At 38.3% G+C, this 24,714-nt stretch overlaps 1 protein-coding gene across 1 annotated transcript in view; it reads right to left on the reverse strand.

The window, feature by feature from the left end:
• Positions 1-19,095: 19,095 nt before the first annotated feature.
• The window catches only part of LOC134655189 (uncharacterized), a 29,891-nt gene continuing 24,272 nt past the window's right edge, over positions 19,096-24,714 (reverse strand). Inside the window, exons 7-8 of the mRNA XM_063510639.1 lie at positions 19,918-21,164; positions 19,096-19,311 (exon numbers count right to left, since the gene is read on the reverse strand). Of these exons, the coding sequence (XP_063366709.1) occupies positions 19,098-19,311; positions 19,918-21,164 (1,461 nt within the window). The 3' untranslated portion in view covers positions 19,096-19,097. The remainder of the gene's footprint in view (positions 19,312-19,917; positions 21,165-24,714) is intronic.

Here is a 24,714-nt window from a genome sequence, read left to right on the forward strand (position 1 = left end):
GGAGCAGGGCGACGCTGTGAGTACCGGACCTCGTGGTGGTGTCGGCTCTATAGTTAGTGTTATCGGGTCGCATCGGCGAAGCGGTGGAGTTGACCCGGAGGCTGTACCCGGGGCTCCTGGAGCGCGAGAAGGAGCTCCTGTTCCTGCTGCAGTGCCGGCAGTTCGTGGAGATGGTCAACGGCACGGAGCAGGGCGACGCTGTGAGTACCGGACCTCGTGGTGGTGTCGGCTCTATAGTTAGTGTTATCGGGTCGCATCGGCGAAGCGGTGGAGTTGACCCGGAGGCTGTACCCGGGGCTCCTGGAGCGCGAGAAGGAGCTCCTGTTCCTGCTGCAGTGCCGGCAGTTCGTGGAGATGGTCAACGGCACGGAGCAGGGCGACGCTGTGAGTACCGGACACTGAAATTTGAACCTACATTGTAGGATATTGAGTTCATTTTGCGTTGTTTGAAAATTTGACGAAACAAAGCAAAAGCGACTCTGTGCCAGTTGAACATGGTTTAAATTACATTGAACTGAATAGGTACTATAGGACCTTGGGTCTTAGGAGGCTATAGTTCGTTCGTTTAGCATTAGAAGGTAAGCGATCTTGACATGTCTTTTTATTAAAAATCACCATTGAAAAATAAGTCGCAGCAAATATGTTAGAATTATAAATCATATACGATCTTTTACATTCTTTTGCTTTCATGAGGAATATAAATGAATATTTTGAGCGTTTTTCAATATTTACCTGCTTGTTTACCTTCTTTCTATTGCAAAAAAACACGAACTATATAACATAGACGACATGCAGTGCACGAGATTTAGTTCTAGTTTAAGTTTCACTTTAGATAGGGCCATTCTGATTTCTTTCATTTGTTTTAAAAGCAGATTCGAGCAACGTCTTAAAATAAGACTAATGATCGGCTATTTTCTCACACAAGAAACGTAGGTCCCGTTTAAGGGTGGTATTCCACCTGTCCAATTTCTGTGTCCAATGTGTATTTGCGTCTCACATTTTGCTTAGTGAGAGAGTGAGACGCAATGCACATTGGACATATAAATTGGACAGGTGGAATACCATCCTTAGAGATTAGTTTTAATCGCTGATTAATTGAGATAAAACATTTGCCCGAAAATTAATTAATTAGTACTGGCCTGCTAACAAAGAGCTTTTCTTAGAATATAAATATAATATTTTATGTAGTATCGTTTGTTTGTCAGGGCTCCGGTACGGCGGAGAACGGCGCCAGCAACGGCGTGGCTACCTCCGTCATCTCGCACACGAGTCGCGCGCCTAGGCACACTAACGGTTACTATCACATATTATTGTCTTCCGTGTTAGCTGGGGCACGTTCAGAAATCCGGCTAACAACACGTGGTGGTATTATTGGTATAATGTTTCGTCGCTTTAATGGGGTGTTTGACGCTTAATAAGTTGTCTTATAATAGGTGGGATATCCAATTCAGACAACTGTTAATTAAAATGAAAAGTATATTGTATTTTAGACATACAATATGAAGTTATTTGTGAATTGCGTTTCTGACGTTGGTTATTCAACAATACCATAGACAATCATATAGGCAGTTGTCTTCTCTATTACGTTCTTATAGAATTATTCATAATTTTAAGTTACATAGAATAAGAGTGATGTTTCTAGGATCTAAAAACCTCCCGTGTGTGTGACTGTGTGTGTGTGTGTGTATGTGTGGCTCCTCCTGTGTATGACTACTACTGAATAAAGGATATGATATGATATGTGATTGTAGGAGTCATTTCGTGGGAAATACTTTACTAGTTTGTAGCTAAATATGTTGTTGAAATGTCTTGTAAATAACATATGTTCTTTCGCAGGGGTGTCAGAAGGCGGGTCGGGGTCGGGGTCGGGCAAGGACTCGGACGTGGAGATGTCGCCCGAGCCCGACCCGGCGCACGCGCACGCGCACGCGCACGACGCCAACGGCGCGCCGCACGGTGCGTATACTAGTACACCATCTACTCCAGCGGTACTGACTGCATAGCGTAGCGACCTTACTGTACCGTCTATATTTACTACCATTTTATTGCATAAATCACAGGGCTTTGCGTCTATTGCAGACGATTTATTTAGACAACGGGTCTGATGACTGGGGAGGCCGATGCGTGAGCGGCACGACCTCTCACATTTTTGGCAGAGAATGCTCATGCCACTTGAGGTTCCAGTCCCGGTTTGCTTTCTGCGACACCTGCTATCTAAATAAATATCAAGACAAATATACTTACAATAAATAGGGGAATTCATGCTAAATGACATTTCTCTAGCGGTCAACTATCGAAACGACCATCGAGTCAGACATTATGTTGAACACACAGTTAATACCATACTCCTGTAGAACCAGTAAATAAAGCCTGCCCCTTTAAACATTTTGGCTTCCACAAGAAAGTCCCGTAAAATACAATGAAGTACCTAAATATACCAGTTTTGGTTCATAAATATTCACGGGACAGGTGATATAATTTAAGTTGTTACTTTCTCTTTACATAGGATCTTTAACATCAAAACACACCTTTTATTTGATTAAGTGGCATCAAAAAAGAAGCATAAAAGGTGTATGTATTTTGAAGTTAGATTTCTTTACCATATAAAATAGGTAAAATTGACCTCTACTATAATACAACAACGTAATACATTATTGAATGATTACGTAGGGCACGTTGCACAAATATGTTTGACACAGCTATGACAAACATGCAAGTGAATTGACTACAATTATTGCCTTTAATAGAAAAGGAACAAATACCATGAACAATAGAATAAATTATACCTAAAATAAAGTATGTGTATGTGTATGTTGGGATCGAACTGGTCTAATCGGCCCATAAATACCCAAAAGTGGCCGTGATATAGAGGGTTTCAAAATTTATTATATTTATGAACAGTACACTTTACATATAAAATTGAAATATTATTTTATACTAGTAATATTAATTATAATGATTTTATTATAAACAATGTATTACTAATGTGTACATTACCTATTATTTGTATGTAATTCCGCATTTGATTTCCAATTAAAAATTATTTGCACACCACGTCATTCATACATATAATTTTGTTAGAGTCATACAATAACATTCGACATTATTTATTTTATTATTTGCTAGTTGCTTTGTGTTTTGCCTGAACATAATAATAGAGTGGATATCAAATAATAATTAACCACATTTATACATATATGGTGAAGGCCAACATATTAATATGTATGCCACAATATGGTTTTATATGTTTTATCATCTTAGAATTTATTTATTTTATTTTAAACAGAAATATTAAACTGAGAATACTTCGCTGCTTAAATTGATTGGAAACAAAATCCAAAAACCATGACTTTGGAACACAAGTCCATATTTATAGTACCTAAATAAATTATTGATGGTGGAGATGTAAAATTTAAGAAAATTAATGCTTCCGAGTTTGACTGCTGAAGTAAATACCGCTTTACACCATCATATGTTTCGTGGTAAAGTGGCCGAAATATAAAGTGAGCCTATCTTGTTCAAACTTGTTCGAGAGATCGACTCGTTTTATTTTTCATCCACCTTCATTGAATTGTCAAACTTTCGTTTGACAGCCAGATTTACCACAAATTGGACAGGCACGGATTTTTTTTTCTTTTCCACTTCGTACCTTGTCACAGTAACAATCAGGCAAATTTGAACGTACACTGATGTGAGATCCCTGGTCGCTTTCATATTGATTGCCACTGTGATAAGGTACGGAGTGGCATAGGAATTAATTTCCTTGTCTATATGTGGTTGTACAGCGACATCTAGGTACTTACTAGTCAAATTCGATTCAATAATTTTCGTAATACTTTACACCTCTCCTGCTGTTAATGACTAGTCTGATAGTATTGAGTTGGCATGGTTTAGTTAAAGCCCTGGCTTCGTGGCACCGCATTAGAGCATCTCATCGCACCTACTCGCATGCTATGTATTTATTTACGCTGCTGGATCATCGCTTGCTTGCTAATCTGCGTCTATGGTTTCGGTACAAGATATTCGTTACCTAAAATATTATTTGTCCCAGGCATCCTTTCTCCTAAAATATTCTAATTCATCAGTTTGCCTGGTAACCAATTTTTTTTTCAAAAAACCCTGTCCAATAATGATTAAATCTTAGGAGACTGATTCCTGTATTATCCGATTCCATCACAAAGAATTCCAGTTGCACCAACCACATTCAGAGCTCATTTAGACGGTGCGAGAACTCGCATGCGAGTTTCATTACATTGCGTCATTTGATCGATCGGCTGAATTGATGTAACCTCAATGGTCCGCAATGTAACTAAAATCGTATACGAGTTCGCGCGCTAAATGAGCCCTTAGTGGATTCAATAACCTCACTCAGAAGAGAACTATAAAACTTCCCATACGATAACGCTTTAACGGAGACAGACAGTATGGCGCAACCGACCCTTATTTGATTATTGTCTTTTGATCTCGAGTCTTTCGTTATTCGTTCTATCCAAGAACATTCTCCACAATAATATTTTGAGAAACGAACGTCTCGTATCAAAAACCTTTGCGCAGAGCTTACCCCCTACTCCTACAGCACGAGGATTTGACCCACTAATGTGACAACTTGACATAAACCTTATTGAATGTTGTATAAATGTCAATTTGTGACAATACGTGGGATCTAGGAAGATATGTCAGCCGTCGCACGAGAATACAACCCGTGGCTTATACTTATTAAAGTCTAAGTTAGTTTACATTGTGGTAATAGTAACTGGAGATAGCAATATGAAAGATAAATATTCTCAAAAAGAACTAGGAAATAGGTACAATAGCTTGGGCAATCGAACTGTTATTTTAGTGTCCCGGATATAAAACAAAATGTATGGATACTGGTAATGTTATGTTGCCACCAAAAACATGTAGAAATAGTCTAAAAAGCCTTGAAACTCGAATTTTACCTTGGCACCTAATATTTAAAAAAAAAAGTATTCATAGTGACTATTTGTCGAATGCTGGGAAATATAGTTAATACTTGTGACCAAATGTCGAATTACATGTGAAGCATATATTTTATACAATTTTATGTCCTAAATCAATTTTTTAACTAGCAGATACGTCTGCGAGCGATATTCAAAATTTTATATTAAAGGAAAAAATGGAAAAAGTTACGCTTAATTTTATGTCCTACCTTGGACGGTATAGGCTTTGTGTTGTCCGTCAGAATTGTAATATAACGGATATAATACCGAAAATATCCAGACAAGGGTCCTTTACTGCAGTGCAGCCCCCAGTGACATTGGCTACCGTTACCTATTAGCACTGACAATCCAACCTCTAGACTGAGCTTAGGCCAATTATTTCATGAAACCGATGCTGCCAAAAATACGGGGGTGCGGGGGGACGAGGTGAGCGAATCCCGTGCCGTGATTGGTTCGTTCAAAGACACGGACCAATCACGGCACGACATTGAAGATGGAGTAACGCTACCGTATGTGTGGCAGAGGGGGTAGCGCGACTATGCTGTTTAGAGTTTGGATTGTCTGTGCCTATTAGCGAGTTGAATGGCGGGTTGTGTTGTTCCGTCGACGGCTGGCCGGGTCGGTGGGGGTGACGGGCGTGTGGTTGTAGATGCGGGCGCGGGCGCGGGGCCGGTGAAGGGCATGCCCGGAGTCACGGCCAGCGTGCTGCAGCTCATGCCGGACTTCCACAGGGGTTGGTATCCGACGCTACACTAGTGACGGCCAAGGTCACGTGACCACTGTTCTAATCGTCGAACAGTGCGACTGATCGTCGGATATTTCAAATTTCGAATAATCGTGACCAAATGTCGAATGTTGTGACTAAATGTCGAATATTGATAAATTGTCGGTTGTTTGGGACTCGGTGTCGAATAATTTGAGATCTCGTTAAATATTTGTAACTTAATGATAAATATTTACGAAATTATTATGAAATATTTGGGACTAATCTTCGAATACTTTGGCCAACCCTCGAATACTTTGAGAATCTATCCACTTTGAATGGTCAAACTTTTAATCAGAATTTTTGTCAGAATTTAACCACTGTCAAATTGGACGAACAGTCGCATAAATATTGTGAGTAATTTTACATGTGCATTTATGAGGATTAACGTGATCACGTGACCGCGTTCGTCACGCATCAGCAGTTCGGTGTGTCGGTGTCGGTGGGTTCGCTTCGATCTCATCATTCTCATGGACGTCGCGTCGGCCATTCCTTGACTTATCATCATATTTGACTTGCTATACCTACTATCACAGTTAACTAATCATTAGTAAACCTTATTGCAAAGATATTAGGTCTACTATTGTTCAATTAATATGTTGTTGTTAACTGATTGAAAATCCCTTTAAAATGTATCAATAACAATTATATAACATATTAATCTTCTTTGTGGTTTTCTATTTTACTGACTGAGTTTTAAATGATTATCCTTTTTGTTTGAGAAATAAGTTCTAACTGCTTCATAATCAAGCATACAATTTGCTTGTAGAATGGTTTATTGTCTTTTCTTCTCGGTTTTTGTATTAAAGTCATCATTTTGTTTAACTTCCTTCTTATTAAAATAACCCCCAACTCCTCTCTTTCTCATATTTCAATCTTCCTTCTTTATCTACCCATATTCAAAATATCATATCACTACTTTAAGTCCATCGTAAACCGTAAGTATTCGTAGCTTGGAAACAGTAAGTACCTACTGTAGTTAAGTTCTAGTTTTGAAACCAGTTTTAACTTATTTGCTTTGAATATGTTTTTGTACTGCAGCTGTGTGTCAGTTGAGACTTGGTTTGCATGGTTTTGTAGGACCTACTGGAATAAAACAAGTAATTTCTGAAGAATACAAAAGTATTCTGATTTTCCTGTGCTGTGTCATATAACATGAAGTTGGTATCGAGACCGTAATAATTCTTCCATCAATCTAAACTATACTTATATTACTTATGTGATAAATTGGCACAATAATGGTCACTTTATATTTGATGATAATTGGTTATTCTATTGGCGCAAGTTATATAAAAGTTTTACTGTCAATTTTCCAATGTAGAAAATCGCTATGATCACTAGTGCCTATATCCTTTGAAACTTTCCTGTTTAGGATGACATTATTGTAAAAAAATATATATTTATATCACAGGTACCTATTTGATCAATACTCTAAAAATGTAGTACATGTGGGTGAATTATTGCCGGTACTCGGTATTCATTGTCGACTAAACCAGCAGCGATATGAGCATGCATTAAGGTACGTCTCGCATGCCAATATGCTTTATATCTATCTACGTATACAAATGTAGTATCGTATTATATGACTCCTACAGTATCATCATGTTATTGGTCTCGGGGTTCAGGTGCATGGGTGTGACGGCCGACCCTCCTACTGGTTTTCTTGCACAGATTCACAAATGTCTATTAGAGCTAATGTCATAATAATCTTGTTGTTACTTAGATTCGTTGTTTGTATAAGACGGATCAATCTTTCATTCAAACTAATGTCGTATGAAGGGTTAACTGTTACTTAAAGTAGCATGAGGTTTTTGTGGCATTGGATATAATGGACTTTTGTAACACTAGCCTGGGTTTTGTAAGATTCTTTACTAAAAATGTCAATACAGTATGAATTACTGACATGATTATAACACTTGCCAACCGGAGACAGTTTTACCCAGGAGCTCTTATACCGATTACCTACTGGGTTAAATCGGTGTTTTATTTTAAATAAACCTTGCACCGTTTGTGATTAAATGTTAAAAATAGTTACATCTTTGAATAGATAAATATGCAATTCATTTCAAGACTATGTGTGTTGTCAAGTCTTGTGAAGTGAAATAAGATTAATGCGACCATAAAATATATAAATATTTATGGACATTGAGGCATTTGTGGCAAACAGGCCCTTAGGTCCAAGAACATACCAAGCTTAATTGCATTCCGATCAGAATATTTTTTTTCCAACTATCAACACTTTAGTGGTCTTTAGACGCTCAAGTATTTATTTAGGCTCACAATAATGCGTATACAAATTGACCTTCTAAAGACAATTTTTTATCTCCATTAATTCACGAACTTATTTCAATTTCGTCTCAAGTTAATATTTTGAGGCCAAACTTTTTATAAAAACGGGAGAAGGACACAGTTTTAAACCACTAACTTCTTATTCGTATAACATATTGTTTTAATTCTAACTATTCAAGCAGCGTCAATCTGTAAAACTTGAATAGATAATCAATCACCAAACTAAACTTGACCTTCGACCTATAAATTACACTAAATATAATAATTCCGATTTTATTACCTTTGGCAACTTCACTGGTACCTAAGGGTGCCCTAGAGGCCTACTTACAGAATACATTTTTGAATTTAGACTTTTTAGATTTTGACATATAAACTGCGTCTTTCTCCGACATGATTGGCCATACCTCTTCGACATTGTTGTAACATGATGCCGTGTGCAGACGCAGAGGGTTGCGGCAACCGCGCCTCCGTGGAGAGGATGCTCGCGTTCGGGCGCGAGCTGTACGCGGCCAGCCAGAAGCTGAGCCAAGACAACTACCACAAAGCCATGCTGGAGGTACGTACCATCCTCTCCTCCCCCCGTGGAGAGGGGCTCGCGTTCGGGCGCGAGCTGTACGCGGCCAGCCAGAAGCTGAGCCAAGACAACTACCACAAAGCCATGCTGGAGGTACGTACCATCCCCTCCTCCCCCCGTGGAGAAGGCTCGCGTTCGGGCGCGAGCTGTACGTACGCGGCCAGCCAGAAGCTGAGCCAGGACAACTACCACAAAGCCATGCTGATATGTACCATAGGGATTTGGATTTTCAAAACTACGGAAAAAATAAAATATCGCTAATGTTAACGTCGAAATTGAGGACTACTAGCGCCATCTAGTAGTCTTCATACGAACTAATTATAGCGTATTCAAGTATCTGGGAAAGTTCAAAGATTCAAAAGATTCAAAGATTCAAAGTTTGCGTTACAAAGTTTATTTTTTTATTGAATAGGTAATTGCGACTTTTTCAATGTGGTGATGATGAAGGTCTTCGATTAAATTTAAATGCTTTTTACTTTGTAATTTCAGGACGCGTTCAGTTTATTGGCGTATAGTAATCCATGGGACAGCCCCGTGGGCTGGCAGCTGCAGCCCGTGAGGCGCGAGGCGGTGTGCGAGGCGCTCAACTCTGCCATATTAGGTACAGCTTCGGGCCCTTAACTCGATTACATCACGATTGTAAAAAATACTATTACATTCAGTCGAACCTCGTCGGGATTTTTTAAAATGTAGGTAGTGAAAGAACCTTATGTTCGGTGTTCCAGAATCAATGGGCATGCAGTGGACGTCCCCGGTGGAGGCGTGCGTGTCGCACTCGCGCGCGCTGCTGCGCCGCATGTCGCGCGCGGGGCTCGGCGCCTGCGCCTTCGCCGACCTGCCCGCGCTGCTGCGCCGCTGACTGTGCGAGTGCCTGCGCACACCCGGGCCTACTCGCCGCACGGGCACAGGTGGGTCGCGTGTCTGCACTCCCCAGGTGCCTATAGCTGCCTGTACGCGGGGCTCGCGTCTCGAATTAATTACAATAGGCTACATGACTAATTTTTTTTATGGTATCAATCGATCGGGTTTGTTTTTAGGATCAAATGTCTATATGGGACCCATTGCATTAAAGTAACACAGAAGTCAGAAATTGTAGTCAAAGTCCGACAGTCGCACTTCACTCGCGAAACGCCCTATATAAAACGGCCAGAGGCCGTGACGTCATCGCCCATCTTGTAGTATGGACAGAACAAGAAAATTGCGTTTTTGTCGGAGAAATATTGCGTTTATGTATATAGTTGCTATACAATATTTTTTTGGATGAAATGTAAGGAATAGAATGGTACCCTTACTTTTATAGTTTTTGGAAGTTAAAAAAAACTTAAATTTTGAAACTTTCAGGTCCTGTAATTTTGTAATTTTTCAATATTTTATTTTAATATCCACATTATTGTGATAAAATGCTCGTTTGCTATCTATTGTACTAGATTTTGTTATAAAATTCAACATGTGTCATCATCCCTATTTGAAACATTTTCGTTTCCAGGAGCCTGGCGCCGCCCCCGCGGCCGCGCCTCTCGTCGATAGAGGCCATCACGGCCCGAGGAACGATCCAGTGTTTAATAACAAACATCTCTTATATAAATGTCACACTTTTCACATGTACGGGCTGTTGATTTGATGCTTAGGAGTAGATTTATCTGAGGATGTAATGCTCAATAACTAGTTATTGTGTGCAAGTTATTAAACACTGGACCGTTTCGATACAATGCAGACGTACTTTCGATTGCATAATGAAGTAAAAGCAACGTAATTTGTTGGACCTCTTCCCATTTGCCCATATGCCAAAAAATCTCAACTGTTCCCATTGGGGACTGACTTGTGAAAATAAATGGGAATAAGCCTTTAAGAGACGTAAACATAATCAAAAAGGTAGCCAAATGGATTATTTTGGAAAAGTACATTAAAAAAATGGTGCAGTTAGTAGGAGTTCTGTAGTTTGGTAAAAGAAAGAAGGTTTTGAACTGACAATAAAATTATTATGGCCCATAATTATTAAGGAAATATTACATAGCTCTTCAGCTATCACATTGCTCAATATTACAATATACTTTGATCAGAGAGAGAAACAAGCAAGGAAGAAAGCGCAAATCCGATTTATAAAAGTGAAAGCTATATGACGGTATCTTTAGAAAATTGCTTTACTTAATTTAAATTTTTATGTCGGAAGAACAAGATTTTTTTCACCGAAATAAACCCGTACAGTCGCCGTCGTATACATCAGAGCGTCCGAGGTGCTCAAAAATAACTAACCATGATAGACGCTAAGTTTAGATATTTGTGAACACCATGGCCGCTCCGATATAACCAATAATGACTGTACAATCTTCGGCCTATAAAAAGCAGTAAATTTAATATGTATCCTACTGTATTTGTTCAGCAATTTTAAACGAAACCTTTTACTTCAATATTGCAATCGCAGGCGTGGCAGTGACGTGCGGGGGAAAAGAAGCCGAGTGACTTTGTATATAAAGATCAATTTACCTTAACGAATTAACGCACACTCAATGCCTTAAGTGACGTGTGAAGTGAACAAGTGAGTGAAGGACTTACGAGTACGAGTGAACGATGTGGTTTATTTTTAAATAATGACTGCGCTGGTTACGGGGAATCTAGAATTGGTGATCTGTGAGATATTCTAACACGTTTTATATATAGCTGATGGTATAAAAATCAATATTATTTATATTGTTTCATTTATCTGGTAAAAGGTAACTTTCATGTCAAATTTATTGAAACTTCGATTCGAAAGTACCATTTGCCTGAGGAATTTACATATGTTAATGTGAAAAAGCTTTACCATTTTTCATTATAGTGTTGATTCTAGTACCAGTAGCCTAAGCAAGATTGCAATGGTAGGGTTGTTAGGGTAAATTCAAGTATAAAATGAGATCGGTAACTTTTTATGAGTTTACCCTAACAGCAGCTCGTTTCAAGCTACAAATCATACAAGTTTCTAGATTACATATTCTAGATTCACCAGCAACCTCCTTGTAATAATAAATAGTTGCGTTGGTCCATATTGTTGGTTCGTAAATCAATTTTTGTATAAGTTTTATGCGTAGGTATGGACTGGCGAGCGCCGGTCGCTACTCCCACTCGCACAACGCTGCAGTCGCATTTACAAGTTTTTTTGACAAAAACGTCATTTTTGATACAAGCTTTTATTGCTGACTTCACTTCTCTTTCAACAGGCTCTCATCGAGACAATTCCATCAAACCCAAACACATTAGGTTGCGCTTTTTAGGGTTCCGTAGCCAAATGGCAAAAAACGGAACCCTTATGGATTCGTCATGTCTGTCTGTCTGTCTGTCCGTCTGTCTGTCCGTCTGTCTGTCCGTCCGTATGTCACAGCCACTTTTTTCCGAAACTATAAGAACTATACTGTTGAAACTTGGTAAGTAGATGTATTCTGTGAACCGCATTAAGATTCTCATACAAAAATAGAAAAAAAAACAATAAATTTTGGGGGTACCCCATACTTACAACTGAAACTCAAAAAAATTTTTTTCATCAAACCCATACGTGTGGGGTATCTATGGATAGGACTTCAAAAATGATATTGAGGTTTCTAATATCATTTTTTTCTAAACTGAATAGTTTGCGCGAGAGACGCTTTCAAAGTGGTAAAATGTGTGTCCCCCCCCTGTAACTTCTAAAATAAGAGAATGATAAAACTAAAAAAAATATATGATGTACAATTACCATGCAAACTTCCACCAAAAATTGGTTTCAACAAAATCTAGTAAGTAGTTTTTTTTTAATACGTCAAAATCCCCTAAATACGGAATCCTTCATGGGCGAGTCCGACTCGCACTTGGCCGCTTTTTTACCTTTTGTGTCCATCAAACCAGCTCGATGGTACTGTAATATCGCATTGTCAGTATTGTCACCCATATGTATGTGAAGTTACCCAGCTTACATATGTATGTGAAGTTTTATTTCGTCATTTCACTTAGGCCCACTTGCACCACCCACTAACCCGGAGTTAAACGGTTAACCCAGTGTCAAATTGTACTGGTAACCATGGTAACTCGAGGTTTAACCGGTTAACCCCGGTATAGTGGGATGGTGCAAGGGGTTAAAGTAAGGAGGAATACAATTCTAGTAGTACATATAATTTAGGTTACCATAATCAGTTGTTGTTGGTTGTAATATTAGCACCAATGTGACTGCACGCGTCGTGCGTGTGGCAGTACGTTACGTGCATAGTGTAAAGATATATTTAACAAGAGAAGGACAGAGCGTAGAGTAAAGCAGCGATAGAGCGGGCGGGGCCTTACGTCGATCAAATAGTGAGGCGTTTTCTTCATTTCGTTTGGCTATGTAAAATTAAATTAACACCAAAATATAGGACTAAAAAATATTAAATTGGTCAACATCACTGGCGTTAGCGCTTAATTTAAATTTGTATCAATTGATGTATGTAAATGTATTTTTTTTTATGTCTAATAAATGATAAGTGGCTTATTTCATAAATATTTTGTGATATGCGTGTTTTTGAATTTAACGGTCTTGTATCTGTCCATGAATACCTATGAAATGTGTTCATAACGCTAGTTAATAATTAAAACAAATGTGTAATCGTACTTTCGCTGGGTTTGTTTGTTTGTAAGTATATAAAACCCAGCATAGCTAAGTATATTAACACACATTAACCTTTTGAACGTCATGATATCTAAAGTGGTAGTAAGCTATCGGATAGTCTCTAAATTTATCAAATTAAGCCTACACACATTTGTATCTTCTCAATTTACAATAAAATATGAATTTTCTAAGCGACGTTAAATTGGTTAACATATAAGCAAATATTATTATTCAAACTTAAAGAAATCGCTTTATCACCTTAAGTCAGACGCGGGCCCCGCCAAGATTAACATAGTTATATGATACGCCAGAGTCCTGAGTGTATATGCTTAGTATAGAGCTGCCCTCGCTCCGCGTCGTGTTCGCAGGCGCATGGTTTCCCGATGTACCGAGGGGGCTATTCCGCTCTGCGCCGATACGTCGCGGGGCTATTCCGAGGGCGGCGGCGGCGACGCGCTGCATAGATCGAAACCAGCAATAAATTGGGGCGTTTTTAGAAAGCATACCTATTAGGCCTTTGGAAATGTTAAGTTACCTATTTATACTTCGAAATATTCGTATATTTTGTTTGTAATCGTAATTTACGTTCTTTAAAAGTTATTATATCTATCTATCTAATACCTTTAAACGAGCAATTCTTGTTTATTTATATATATATATATATATTTCGGGGATCTCGGAAACGGCTCTAACGATTTCGATGAAATTTGCTATACGGGGGTTTTCGGGGGCGAAAAATCGATCTAGCTAGGTCTTATCTCTGGGCTAACGCGCATTTTCGAGTTTTTATATGTTTTCCGAGCGCAGCTCGGTCACCCAGATATTAATATTAGAGAGAACAGGAAAATGTCAGCAATCCATGTCATTCTTTATTCCGCGGGTACTCGCATGCCGAAATTATAACTAGGTACAAGAATTTGCCTATACATCATAGCTGCCAACAAACAAAGCAATACAGTTCTACTGTACTCATTTTGGCAGTATAGCAGATAAATATAATTGCTACCTAGTTCAGATGGCATATTTACAATTCATTTTAATTATACATTTATAATCTAATAGTATGATCATGGTCTAATAAAACATGGTCTTCTCTTCCCAGAGTGTCACTTGCCTACGTCACAATAACATTGCCACTTTATTTCAACATAACATGTTACATGGGTACATTATATCTATGGTTAATAAGTTAATTTATTTCTTTATAATTTAATAATTTTCATTTATATGTATTTTATCTTAAATTTTACAATAACACGTCATTTTTAATTATTCGTTAGCAATATCTTCCGATTCACGAAAGAAATTTCAGACGTTCGGGTAATTCTGTTTACACTACTGGCAACACAGGATAGCGCTGTCACAATTGACAATCCGCCATTTTGTCCCTGACCGACCGTCCTTGTCGAACGCGTGTTAATTGTTATTTCCTTCTCGCTCAGTGTTAGCAGTCGCAGTGTTTTCCAAACTTTTCACGTCGTAAGCTTCGTAATTAATGTTTTGTTACGAAAATGGTTGGCTGCTCTATTCGGAACTGTAAGAGTAGGAGTGAAAAGTGCAGTATAGATTTGTTTTATTTTACTATGTTTCTACATGAATAACTTAAAATTAATGCCGTTAAAATAATTTTCACTGTTGGTTAAAATTCTCCCACATTTTAAAGTTTGAGAACCTGTAAACAGCATGATGACGTAGGCAAGTGCCAGTTAGGTCATTCGCGAATCTCGGAAGAGAGTACCAGGCGGAGTATATTATTATACCATGAGTATGATCATCATCTACTAGTAGGTATGATTGTAAGGATCTAGATCTCGCCTACTTGTTAAAACTCGACTTATTTTCTCCAATTATAAGTAAATAACAATAACATAACATTTCCAAAACATAAAATTATAAAAAACCGTCTAAAAACGCCCTCTAGCTTTGTATGTAAACTTTTGTAACTATAACGAAGCTTCATGTATTGTATATATCAGCGAGTTGTATGTACCTACTGTACGCTTGTCGTGTCGTGTCCGTGTCGTGCCGTGCGACGCGCCGCCGCCGGGACTGTAAATGATCCACAATATTGTTCTTATAAATATTGTATTGTTTTCTTTTTTAATAATATATTGTGTTTAAACGGCGTTGCAGCATTTTATTTACCCCTGAATTATCTCAACATTATAATTATTATGTTAGGTAAGGTCAATGTGGCTAATTCTGTCATAGGGCCTATTCCGTCCACGAGCGTAGGTATATTTGATTTTCATTGACTTGAAATTCTCAGACTTCGAGTCTCCTCTCGCAGATGTGGATTTGTGCATGGCTCACGATGTTTTCCTTTACCGAGAAACAATTCGTAAGTATAAGAAAAACATAAAGAAATCGTGCATAATTTCTGAGTTATATACCTACTCATTGGTATAGGTGAACCAGGATCTATTGAGGGTGCGCCATGTTGCGGAATTTCACTGGAACTAATTTTTTCATACTACACTGAATTGTCACCCTATACATGAGAATAACAGCGCCCTCTTGACAATTATCATATATTACTGGTCAGGCTATACTTAGATGAAGACATGGCTATAGATATGTATGTAATATCGTAATTAATAAGCGCTGGTGGCCTAGCGGTAAGAGCGTGCGACTTGCAATCCGGAGGTCGCGGGTTCAAACCCCGGCTCGTACCAATGAGTTTTTCGGAACTTATGTACGAAAATATCATTTGATATTTATCAGTCGCTTTTCGGTGAAGGAAAACATCGTGAGGAAACCGGACTAATCCCAATAAGGCCTAGTTTACCCTCTGGGTTGGAAGGTCAGATGGCTGTCGCTTTCGTAAAAACTAGTGCCTACGCCAAATTCCTGGGATTAGTTGCCAAGCGGACCCCAGGCTCCCATGAGCCGTGGCCAAAATGCCGGGACAACGCGAGGAAGAACAAGAAGATCGTAATTAATTATCCTTTCAATACCTACTCAAAATTCACGCATTATGAGTATTACGACTAATAAAACCATTAGAATTGAAATATCCTTGCACCCTTCGCCCGAAAGGCTCAATAGGTGATTACGATAATTGTATGACAAACCTTTTCGTATAGAAACGCATAGATTACCTACCTAATACTCCCCATGGAATCATATCCTACGAACCATGCTTTCGGGTTATTCCCATATTATTATGTTACCACTGGGATTATTTTACTCACCTTTACTTTAGGAACAACTGAGGGAAAAAATCAGTAGGTACCTGCCTAGTTACCAACTCCAAATCTTTAATAGAAATGATTACAAGTTCAATAAGTATATAAAAAATCACTTTGGTGGTAACTCGGATTTTATTCTGTCGTTTCCAATGGTTAGGTAGGTACTTACAGATCAGAAGGAAACTGCTGAGAATATCAAAATTCCACCAGTTACCCGTGGCAACAGCTTGGTGGTATCAGCTGGGAATAATCCTGCGTTTCATATGAAATAATGTCGTTTTAAAGACAACGATTCATTGAATAATTATGTTAATTCGCGCAGTTACGGATAAAGTCGATGTAGAAAGGGAAATGATTGGCGCACGCACGGGGCGCTGTCGATAATTTATATCGAGGGCGATAAATCGAGCTGAATTGCGATATCATTCTAATTTTGTCATTTTAATGGTTTGATGGCCTATAGGGCAAATACGCCCCTGCCAATATCATACTCAGGTATATCGTATCCCACAGTAGCGAATTTAAAATGTAGCTCTACAGCTACACCTACGTAAGTAGGTACTTAAGTGTACCTACGTAGTGTAAGTAAAGTAGGTACTCCGTAGTGACTCTGTACTTACATACCTCACTTAGGTACTTGTGTTTTGCGTATAATTAAAATGTTATTATTGGGACATAAAAAGACAAACTAAACAATAACAATAAATGTGTTTTACTATTGTATGTAAGGATATACTTAACCATTAAATGCATAGTGATGCCAAATGTCTACAAAGCATTGACAGATCACAGATTAATGGTTAAACAAATTCTATTTGTTCCTGTATATTATTTCAATAGTAAAACTAATAAACTTTCCGATATATTACATAAATTTACGCAGTATTTTAATTTATAAAAATTACATTTGTTTATAGACGAAATGTCGGAAAACTTAGAAAAACTTGGAAGTTGATGATTTTTAGTATATATGTGATTTTGGGCAGATTTTTCGGGGTTTGTAATTATTTTATATTTACAAACTTTATCATAGGTATATCACAAATAGTGTACCTACCTTTCTAATGGTAGTAAAAAAATTCATATATTTATTACTGAAAATTACATATTTACATAAATATGATTTAGCCAATTCAACTTCTAACACTGATTTCGCAGTGAAAATCGAAGTTATTTTTTTTTAACTATTTTTCCTAGAATCGGCAAACAATTATGTGATACATATATTAATTTCGGGCAAAAAGAAAAAGTCATGCATTTAAGGGTTAAAAGCAGGAAAGGTAGGAAAAAACACGAGTTAGGTACATACCTACAAAAAATTATATTAAAATAAAAATTGTTTATTTCAGATCAGATGATCCATATTTATGTTCACAACTAGAAAACTTCTAGTTTAGAACGTACCTACATAATACCTACACATAACATATTATAATTATAACTAACTATATTAAAAGTATGTCTGCGCCAGAGAGGAAAATATCGTCAGGTGACAAGCAAGCATTACTAAAAATATTTTTTAAACAAAAATCAACCTTCTTTTAGTACCACATAATATGGTTCACTATGGCTATAGACTCGTGGTGGTCATTAGTGAGTTTTGCTTGTCACCTGACGATATACAAACGATAATAGGTAAGAGTACGACGAGGCCACTTTACAATCATAAATAGGTAATCATATAACATCTCATTTAAACACTTGCTTCAAACTGCCGATAAACGGTATCAAACTTCGCTAGCCTTAATAAAATCTCATTCCACTCGTGCATCAAACGAAACCACCCGGAAGCGCAGTCAAAAATGCACGTATTGGCAAAGTTGGGTATTGAGCAAAGTTCCTTGTCCGTATATCAGGCGGGGAATAAAACGCGCACGTGGTATCTTGTTGCGATAGCGGTCCGGCAGAAATTGAATGAAAACATTGAATATTTATTCTGAGACGATGCCGCGCTGCAGCGCTCGGGGCCGCCAAAGAGGGTCGACGCCAGAGGGGTGTTTTAATGTACAACAAGTTCGACTTTGTTTAGCTTTATTACCTACAATAGGTAGGTGGGTATATAATACATTAGTTTCGACCTAGACATTTCTGAACTGTGGTATAAGAAACCAGTAAAAAATTGTAGTAACCTGCGTCGATCAGCAAAACGCAAATGATCACGGTAAAGCTTCGTTATTGAGAAAATCATGTCGATTGATTTTAATACCCGTATTATATAATTATATACATATTTAATATGTCCGAGATTTCCGAAACTTTTGTAACTTAAATCAGTAAGTTAAATCAGTAACTTAAAGCATAAAACAACCCATTTTATTCGAGACAAGAGGCAACTCCGAGCGAAGCGAGGGCCGATATTAGTTGAGGATAAATGGGTACTTATGTTAAATCAACTTTATTTTAGCAGTGTCTATTTACGAGGAAAAGATTTAGAAATATTTTGAGGATATCAGACGAAGTTCTTGTCTGCGGCGCTAGTCTCTGCGCGCCCCGGGATCATCTTGCGGCTCCCCTTTTAATATTTGATCTGCATATTTATAAATCGTGGACTGTTGGCTGTTGGACCCGCGGCGCGTGTTTGCGGATTTGTAGTTTATTTCGTGCTCGTTTGTGTTAGCTACGAAGGACTAGCTCGTTTGAGAAGCTTTGGTAGCGAAGAAATGAAATTTTGTCTGACTACCGAGCGGGTATCACGATGAATGGGTTGCCATCCACTGTACAACACATATCCCTACTCTCTTCCACAAAGCTCTTCACTATCACAAGGCACGAACCCTTTCTGACCGTACCGGCACAGGAGCTTCAACAGTAAACGGCCTTGATGCGACTCTGGGGCGGGTATCGCGGTGAACTGAGTGTCCAGGCGCAACGTGGGCGCGCTGAGGGATGCGTTGGCGCGCGGCCAGAGCACTGGCAGGAGTGGAGTGCGCTGGGGGGTGGGGTCGCTGGAAAAATTGGTTTTGGTAAGGGTGGTATTCCATCTGTCCAATCTTTGTCCAATGTGTATGCTTAATGAGAGATTGAGACGAGATATAAGCCAACATATTTATGGGTAGGTACATATATGTATATGACTGCGACTGACCACATTATAGGCGAACTTACGCAAGCAGTTTGCAGTAGGTATCATTACCGCGTCTGCGCACTAATGTTTGCCGTTTTGCAATAATTTAGGTACTTGTTTAATGTAGGCTCGTAACTTTGTATTTTACAACTTGTGATTGCATCGCCATGCAAAGCATCGCTGGTCCGAGGTGCGAGTTTCTAAATATCATAGGCCATTCGTGAAACATTCATTCGCAAAATTGTTAAAAAATGAACCACCCATCTCCAATAGTTTTTTGGATGGCATTTTTGTGATCGTTCGAACGCGAATCACGAAAAAATGTTAATGTCTTTGTCATAATGGTCACAATAGGTACGCAGAAAACTATTAAAATTGCCGGAACAAAGGCTTGAAATCAAGGTGCAAAAAACATGCTCCGTAATTTCTCGCACATTTCGATTCACGCACTAAGACAGAATCGGGTGTAAGATTTTACAAAACTTACCCAAACTTCATAAAGTTAGCCAGCATAGTAGTCAGTCGCTCTATGAACATTCTATCCGCAGACGACACGGGCAGCCGCAGCCCCGCCGGCTTGAAGATGTAGAAGATGTCATCAGAGTGCGACGCGCCTCTCATCCCTGCCTTATACCCGATCAGCCCCTTAGCGAAGTTCCGGCCGCCTTTATACGAAAACATGTAATTGTACACAGGCGCTGACTTATCCACCATCAGTTTCGAAAATGCATTCACTGATGCATACGCAATCCAGTCTGAGTAATAGTTCACTACACCTTTCACGTTTTTACTGCTAATCTTCTTGCCCCCAAAGTAATATGAGCGTAGTTTCTTGACTATCTGTCTCTTCTCTAGTTTAGAACACAAAGAAAACACTGATGGTAGTCTTTGGTCGAATTTTGAGTCCCATTCTTGAAAATCCCGATCGCTGTTTAGTCCGTAGAACAACATGCCTTCCACGTCGGCGTATCCCAGAATCATTGGGACGGGCCTAAATGATTCAGATTGAATGACTTCGTAAGGAATATCCCAAAAGAAAGACTCTGGAAAATGTACATCCATACATGGAGAATATTTGAAATATCTGGTGCTCACTGATCTATCGTGCGTGCTTTTTAATAGATCTTTCAATGTCGCGTTCATAAAAGTGTTGTATACGTCTTGTTCAGTTTTGACTAAACCGAGTTTACTAGCGTCTTCGAAAGCTGGTTTTAGAGGCTCCAAGTTAAACGCCCAAGGGCTTAAAGGGGATCCACTCATAAATATAGCTTTATGAAATAACCCATCACTAGATTTCGAGAGTAAATGCATAGCAGCTGCACTAGCACCCGCACTCTGCCCCGCTATCGTCACATTGTCCGGATCGCCTCCAAACGCAGCTATATTCCTCCTTATCCACTTCAGAGCCGCAACTTGGTCTTTCAAGCCTAAATTGGCGACTCTATTCAAGCATAAGAAGCCTAATACTCCGACTCTATAGTTGATAATGACTGCTATGACATTTTTGGCGACTAGATACTCAGGATCGTAGTGTGCTTTAGTGCCGTAGTAGTAGGCGCCTCCGTGGATGAAGACCAGGACTGGGAGCTTGGGGCTGGTGGACGGAGGGGTGTAGACGTCGAGATGGAGGCAGTGCTCGGAGCCGAGCGTGAGGAAGGAGACGCTCTGTGCGCACGCGCCGAAGCGGTCGACGGCGAGGAACGTGCCGCGCCAAGGAGGAGCCTCTCTCGGGGACTGGAAAAAAAGGGAGACATAAACTGAGAGTCTGACTGCTTTTGTTATAAGGAAAAAAATTATTGACATCTCATTGATTAGTTCTTAAAAAACCATAACTGTAGTTCTAGTGAAAAGTGGTACCAGTCTCGATGGTGAAAAAGGGCGTTAGTGTAACTTATAAGTGCACTTTACACCAGGCCTAGTGCAGCCTAGCTTAGTGCCTTTTACACCTGCGCTGGACTTGTACCCCTTTTCATTAGAGCCACAGCATTGTTACCTAAATATGCTTTAACCTATCAATAATATCTACGGCGATTTAAAATCGTTGATTACAAAAGTCGATTCGCATTTTTAATTAATTTTAACACATTCCATGCTACGACTGCTACGAGCATAGCCTATTTTAACATGAGAAAAACATTCGTTGGCAGTGAATGTTAATATTTCTCAAATCTTTAGCCTGTCAACAACCTTCGTTGAGCAGGACATCAAAAAATGTGCAATACTTACTAATTCGCAAGTATTGACTTTGACTTTGACTTGAAAAATATTAATATCGTCGCAACGCCTATATTAACAGGAAAAATCTTAACACCGCGAGTCAGCCCCGACGCTCGGGGGAGTAAGCGACATCTCTCGGTGAATCGCGTTACTTTGAGTTTCGACTTACAAGAGAGCAGCGGCCACAACTATACAGGGTGATTCATGAGACGTGAGCAGGACTAAGCCTACACAATCAGTACTTAAATGTAAAAGAATCGTTCACCACAATATTTAGTAAAACAATCACGCTTTTTTTCTGTTCTTATACTTTTTCGTAAGGACAAATTTAATTATCTACAATTATGGATACCCTACAACATTTAATCTTGTATAGATCATTGTATAGATCTCATATTTTCAAATTACAAAAACTACAATGTACATATAGAAGACCATGGACTCTCGGACCATAAAAGCCTTATCTATAAATTTAAGCAAAGTGAAACTACTTTAAACAACACATATAGTTATAAAAGGATTTTTAATACAAATAACATACTTAAATTTAAAGCGGCTCTACATGATATAGAATGGAAAAACATTTTAGTTCAGAACGATAACATAAACGCTAACTATAATATATTCCATTACCATATACTTACATTATTGAATAGATTCTTTCCACGAAAAAACACTAAATGTAATACTAAAAAGAAAAAGAATTGGCTTACAAAGGGTCTCAAAATATCGTGCGCTCATAAAAGGCAGTTAAAAATTATGGTTAATCAAAATAATGATATAGTATTAAAAAATCATTTCAAGTTATATTCCAAAATACTCCAAAAATGCATAACAAAATCAAAACGGCTTAATTATATACAAGAAATGGAAGAATCTTCAAACAAAACTAAGACAATGTGGCAAGTAATCAAAAATATAACCGGCAAAAACACACAAACACAACATACAAATATAGAGCTATTACTTAACAACACAAAGATTGAATACCCACAAGCGATAGCTAATGCTTTTAGTGATTATTATACCTCTGTAGGCCACAGCGCAGGGCCTAGAAACCCGCTAGGGCGCCCATGTCCCAAGCCTTCTGTCAACTCAATATTCCTCCATCCTGTTACCGAACAAGAAGTCCAAAAAGTTATTCAGAACCTCCCTAACAAACATAGCTGTGGATATGATGAAATTCCACCCAGTCTGATAAAAACCTGTAATAGCGAGTTAACACCACCTATTACATTTCTCATCAATCAATCATTCAACGAATGCTCTTTTCCAGAGAAATTAAAAATAGCAGCAATTAAACCTATCCTCAAAAAAGGCGGGAAAAAATCCGATCTCACAAATTACAGACCTATCGCGCTCTTACCGTCCATATCGAAAATATTTGAAAAATGCATGGCAGATAGAATCTATAATTTTTTAGAAAAATATCACCTACTAGAAGAAAATCAGTTCGGTTTCCGTCAGAAACGTTCAACCACCCTAGCAGTCTACACATACATCCAAAATATATTAGATTATCTCAAAAACAAAAATTATGCCATTGGCCTTCTGCTAGATTTGTCCAAAGCTTACGACAGAGTATCCCATCCAATACTACTTAACAAATTATACGAAATAGGTATCCGAGGCAATGCTTACAACTGGTTAAAATCATACCTTGAAAACAGACAACAATTCGTGCAAATTGACCACTACCATAATGATTCCGGGCAGCTCCAAAAAATCCAGTCAAAGTGGCAAACTGTCAACAGCTCAATTCCACAAGGCAGCGTACTGGGATGTGTGCTCTTCTTAATATACATAAACGACCTCCCAAAAATTACTAACCATAAATGCGTAGTATTTGCCGACGATATCTCACTCTTATTTAAACACGATAATGACCCAAACAATAACTTTTCACATATAAAGGAAACCTTCTTCGACATATCACAATGGCTACAAGACCATAACTTAATTATAAATACAGCAAAAACAAAGACTATACAATTTAGACCACACCAAAAACGACCGACTGACTTGACACCACTATTACAAGATTTAAACATAATAGAAGAGACTGAATGTACCCTGCTAGGACTAACTATTGATACCCACCTAGACTGGAAAAAACACGTAGCCAAAGTCGAAGCAAAATTATCTTCCTTCCTATACGCGTTCAGCATTTTAAAATCAAACACACATATCCATTGCGCCCTGTCCGCTTACTACGCATATGCACAGTCTTGGCTCAGTTATGGTTTGCTATTGTGGGGCCATAGCAGCGACGCCCACGACCTATTTATAATGCAAAAAAAATGCATCCGTATATTGGTAAATATTCCACAGACCGACAGTTGCAAACCCCATTTTCAGGAACTTCAATTATTGACTCTCCCCTCTCTGTATATCCTGGAAATAACTTCATTTGTCAAAAATAATTTACACCTATTTGAATTTAACAAGAGTGCGCGTCGCAAAGATAATCTCATCCTCCCAGAACCAATCTTAGATATTTATAAAAAAGGACCGTACTACCGAGCAATAAATATATATAATAAACTACCTACTGAAATAAAAAACATACAAATAAATCATTTATTTACACAAAAACTCAAGTCCGTTCTATTGCAAAAATCATACTATACCATCGAAGAATTTATGCAGGATGATCTATTATGATAATATTTGTAAACAAAGTTCCTAAACATAGAAAATAATAATATGTAGCAAGTAGCAAGCAAAGTATGTTTAAGTGTACTAAATATTATATTTAGTTAATGTAGTCTTAAGGATAATTGCCATACCCTACCAGGGTGCCATGTGATCTGTTTCTTATTGTAACATCTATTATATTGTACCATGGTTTGCAATAAACGATATACTATAAAAAAAAAAAAAAAAAAAATTAACAACGGTAAAACCTTTTTAACCGTTATGACAGCACTTTGAGTATGAAGAAAATAAAATGTCACACTTGAGTGAGATACGATTTTTCAAAAGTACTCACTTGTCCAAATTAATTGCTTAGGCTCTCAAAATATTTATCTTGTTAATTTCGATTTTTCAATATGAATAACACACT

This window comes from Cydia amplana, chromosome 16 (genome assembly GCF_948474715.1).
Source record: "Cydia amplana chromosome 16, ilCydAmpl1.1, whole genome shotgun sequence".
NCBI lineage: Eukaryota > Metazoa > Arthropoda > Insecta > Lepidoptera > Tortricidae > Cydia > Cydia amplana.